This window comes from Macrobrachium rosenbergii, chromosome 43 (assembly GCF_040412425.1).
Source record: "Macrobrachium rosenbergii isolate ZJJX-2024 chromosome 43, ASM4041242v1, whole genome shotgun sequence".
Taxonomy (NCBI): domain Eukaryota; kingdom Metazoa; phylum Arthropoda; class Malacostraca; order Decapoda; family Palaemonidae; genus Macrobrachium; species Macrobrachium rosenbergii.
This window is the reverse complement of record NC_089783.1, coordinates 33809125-33814124: the sequence shown is the minus strand read 5'-3', so window position 1 is coordinate 33814124 and position 5000 is coordinate 33809125. Positions and strand designations below refer to the sequence as shown.

Genomic DNA, 5000 nt, shown 5'->3' with positions numbered 1-5000 from the left:
GCATCCCGTAAGCATGACAAGAGATGGTCGAATGATGGTTCGTGAGTTGTGGTTAACGTGCGGTTGGCAGGCTGCTCGTAGACCAAGAGCCCGTTCTGGCAAGACGTCAGCTTCGTCTGTAATAACAACCAAGGTCTAAAAACAAAGACAACAACAGCAAAAAAAAAACAATCAAGAATCTGTTGTTCCCTTCCTCGTCGGGTAGGGAAGGTCGTCCTGTGGAATGCCTCGGGCGAAGATGCTCCTTCGTTACTCGCATAACTGATAGGTCTATAACCATTTCTCTCTCTCTCTCTCTCTCTCTCTCTCTCTCTCTCTCTCTCTCTCTCTCTCTCTCTTCTCTCTCTCTCTCTCTCTCTCTTAACATAGCCGTCGTTTCAATTGACCTGATTTGAATACCTAACCAGGAAGTCCGTTTTCAGTGAACGTACCCTAGTCGTGTCAAAGTTTTCAGTTTCATATAAAATTTAAAAATATTTCCGCCCTGGCTTCTCCTTTAGTTAAATATTAGTCAAGTTTATCAGCTGACAAGTACTTTAATCAATTAATATGCATATATATATAATTTATATATATATATATATATATATATATATATATATAAACTCTTGTCTGGTAAAGGAATTCGTAACAGAATGCTACGATACTTACATATTTCTTCTTGAAAGAACCTCACGAGCTGTTACGTCACTTCTCTCCTTCATGGATTCTCGGTACGAAGTTTTCTTCCTCTTAACGAACAAATTTCAATTATTAACGTATAGAAGGAATAACAGATAAGCCAGTTAATGTCATTTATATCTTAAATCAACATATATAGCCTTAGCAAGTAAACAAACTCCACTAGGTCTAAAGCAAGTTACGTAACCACAATATCATCGCTATACCGTAACTATATTATGGTACTACATGGCAACACCTGCGCACGATAATTCTTCAAGTATTTCGTCGCTTTCCGGCAAAGTGAAAAAGTAACTTTATTCTGTAATATAAGGCCTTCTCACAGAATAGAGAGTTAAATACACCTTGAAGATGTTCTGTCGAACAGAGTAGACGGGAACTACAAGTCTGTCTAGCTTAACCTTAACCATCAGAGAGCTGGCTCAGGTGTCCAGTTAGTGTTTTGTTGGTAGTTATCGTACATGAGGCGGTCATATCCCACTACGGTACAGACTGGTTGATTAAAAAAATTGCAAATAATATATACCTGTATATATATACATATATATATATATATAACAAAGGTTTCTATATAAACATTATGCAAACAATTTCTAAACCTTTATTCAATCCATACATGCGAATGCAAGTTTAAAATGTGACCTTTCCAACACTAGGAAAACGGAAGAAAACCTATTGCTGTAGCATCATTCATCTGGCATTCCACTGGGAATTTTCTATGCAATGTTTTCCTAGTGTGCTGTTGTACGTATATATATATATATATATATATATATATATATATATATATATATATATATATATATAATATATATATATATATATATATATATATATATATATATATATATATATATATATAGGATGATGAAAAATTTCAGTAGCACGGTGAAATAAATCTTAAAGATAGAAAAGAACTAATAGGTCAGTTGTCAGGAAAATATTTCCCTCGTTACCTTACTTGTACGGACTAGTAAAAACGCACAAGAAAATAATCCCATGCGGCCCATTATCAGTACAGTTGGCTCAATATCATATAAACTTTCGAAATATATTACCAAGCTCTTGTCCCCGTTACTTGGAACTATCTCCGATTCTCACATATATGATTGTCTAGATTTGGCTGATAAATTTAAATAAAATAACTTTTTGCCCTCACTGATAGATTCTTTAGTTTTGATGTTTGTTCTCTTTTTACTAAAGTCCCTATAAATTCTATTTTAGAGTATCTTAGTAATGAACTAAAACATCATGAATTACCTCTGCCTGTAAGTCATATTATTTCACTCACTAGGTTGTGCATTTGTGATTGTAAGTTTATATTCAATGGTGAATTTTACCAACAAATATTTGGTATGGCAATGGACAACCCTTTATAACCGCTAATCTCAAACTTGTGTATGGAATTCTTTAAAAAACGATATTTACCTAATATCATTTATACTCCTTTAAAGTGGTGTAGATATGTTGACGATATTTTAGCTGTTTTGCCTACTGGTATTGGTGTAAATGATTTACTCTCTAATTTGAATAACCAGGTACCACCCATTGAGTTTACTGTAGAATTGAAAAAAAAGACAACTGCCTCCCTTTCTTAGATGTTTTAATACATAGAGAACCATTTCAATGAAAATTCAGTATTTATAGGAAACCAACCAACAATTTAATTTATGTCCATTTTTATTTAGGCCATCACCTCAATATCAAAATATCAATTTTTTTTTTACCATGTTTCTAAGAGCATTGCGCATTGTCACTCCCCAGTATTTTGATCAAGAAATCGAATACATAAAAAAAAAATAGGAACAGATTTATGTTATCCTTCACATATACTAGATATTAGTTATAATAAAGCCCACAAAGAGTTGTATAGTGCAAGTAAGATGGTGAAAGGAAACCCCTAAAAACACTCTTAGCTTGACTTATTTTAATGGTTTTGAAACATAAAATCATTGTTAAAATCTTTTCATGTCAACCTTGTTTTTTCCTATAATAACACACCAAAAGGAATGTTAATAAAAGATAACCCAAAGGAAAACAACAACGTAATATATAAAATTCCATCTTTGGACTACCCCCATCCAGCAAGGATTTAGAAGTATAGACTAAGCAGCATAAGTATTCTGTCAAAACTGGGCAAACATCCATTGCCATATTCATTCATTGGAAACACTCACAGAATAAATTGGACTGAAAGTTCACCGATTGCTAGATCGAAAGATTTCTCTTCACAAAATCTTTTAGAATCCACTATTATACAGCTTTCTTCCAGTTTTAATTTTAATCTAGCCCTGGCATGTATTATTTGGACCCCGGTATCAGTAAAATGTTCAAGAATAACCCAAAAGATAAAATCACTGGCTTTATTAAAAATTAGTTAACTTATATATATTTTCTATGTATTTGTATGTTTAATATATATATATATATATATATATATATATATATATATATATATATATAAATGTTCACCTTGTAAAAATTTTTATTGTTTACCAAAATGAGAATTATTGAGTTGTACTTTTATAGCATTTTTTGGTGGTCAGTCATCTTCCTTGCATAATCTTTTAATTGTCCTGTCCATGCTTCTGAGTCGTTGAGCCTAATCCTTTGTAAAATCTCTTAAATATTAAACCTGTTTTGATAAGTCTGCTAATTCTTCAGTTGTGCTGGATTCCAGGTACATGTTTTTTTTTTCCTTTGTAATCCCCATCTGTCATTTATACGAGCTTTCTTTGTAAACTTACTTTTATATTTCTTCAGTCTGCTAAGTAAAGGACTATAAGTCGAAAGGCCTTGCAGCACTCCAGTGTTTCTCTTTCCTTCGTGGATTTTGTCTTCATATGTATATATGTATATATATATATATATATATATATATATATATATATATATATATATATATATATATACCAGTATATTACTGTATATATGTATATATATATATATGTGTGTGTGTATACATATATTGTATATATATATATATATATATATATATATATATATATATATATATATATATATATATATATATACTTACTTCCCTCCACCCTCTCCAAACAACTGTTTAAACATTATTAGCAGTGCTGAATGACCTCATAGGTCCCAGTGCTTGGCCTTTGGCGCTTAAATTTTAAATTCTAGTTCCAATTCCAGAATTCATCTCTATAAGAATCATATTTAAATCAAACAATTCCTTGATGCATCCTGACTTTTTTTTTTTATTTTAAGGAAACAATGCCATTTATTTCCCTTCCATTTGGTACCAATGGTGGAAAAAATCCCTCATTTCACACTGGATTAAGGTACATAAAATTCTCTCTCTCTCTCTCTCTCTCTCTCTCTCTCTCTCTCTCTCTCTCAGCACTTTCTTCCTGTAGTCTCTCTCTCTCTCTCTCTCTCTCTCTCTCTCTCTCTCTCTCTCTCTCTCTCTCTCTCTTTACAGAAGGGGACGTTAAAACAAAATAGAAAAACTTAACAAGTTTAAATCTCCTGGCCCGGATGAGATTCATCCAGAGAAATTAAAGAGTTAAAAGAGGAGATAGTTCCTCACCTTTATAAACTCTACAGAAAAACTGCAGAACAACGAAAGGCGCCAAAAAGGATGGAAACTAGGTAATGTGCCCCAGTTTACAAAAAAAGGTCCAAGAGAAGAGCCAGGAAATTATAGACTAATCTGTCTAACGTCAGTCCCTTGTAAGATTTTTGAGTCCATAATTGCAGATCAAATTGTGGCTCACATTGATAGAAACAACCTGTTGTTTAACAGTCAACACGGCTTCAGACAAAACAGATCCTGCCTATCGAACCTTTTGGAGTTTTTTCATAACATGCTTGGCATTTACGACAGTAGCAGAGCAAATTAGAGCTTTAGGAATTGTAGGAGAAATAGCAGACTGGATCGAAGACTGGCTAACTATTAGAAAACAGAGTCGTAGTAGACGGTAAAAAATCAGACTAGGCAGATGTGACAAGCAGAGTTCCTCAGGGTGCTGTCTTTGGCCCGCTCTTGTTTTTGGTTTACGTTAATGACATTGATGTAAGCTTAAGTAGCAGGATAGCCAAATTTGCAGAAGACACCAAACTATATAGGTGTAAATGTAGCAGACCCAGATACAGTGGAATGTTTAAGAAATGATCTAAGGAAAAAGGGAGAGTGGTCGAAAAGATGGCAAATGCCATTTGACTGGGATAAATGTAAAAGTGTTACAAATAGGAACAAACAACCCTCATGTCAGCTACATGTTCCTTGGGAATGACATACTGTAAGTAGTGTAGAACAAGAAGAGGACCTTGGAGTCATTGTCACAAAGGACTTA

General features: G+C 33.3%; 1 protein-coding gene across 1 annotated transcript in view; it reads right to left on the bottom strand.

Moving 5' to 3' along the window:
• LOC136828523 (serine proteinase stubble-like) overlaps window positions 1–842 on the bottom strand; it is a 19277-nt gene extending 18435 nt beyond the window's left edge. The window contains exon 1 of the mRNA XM_067086554.1: window positions 652–842. Coding sequence (XP_066942655.1) covers window positions 652–704 — 53 coding nt within the window. The 5' untranslated portion in view covers window positions 705–842. The remainder of the gene's footprint in view (window positions 1–651) is intronic.
• Window positions 843–5000: the final 4158 nt, after the last annotated feature.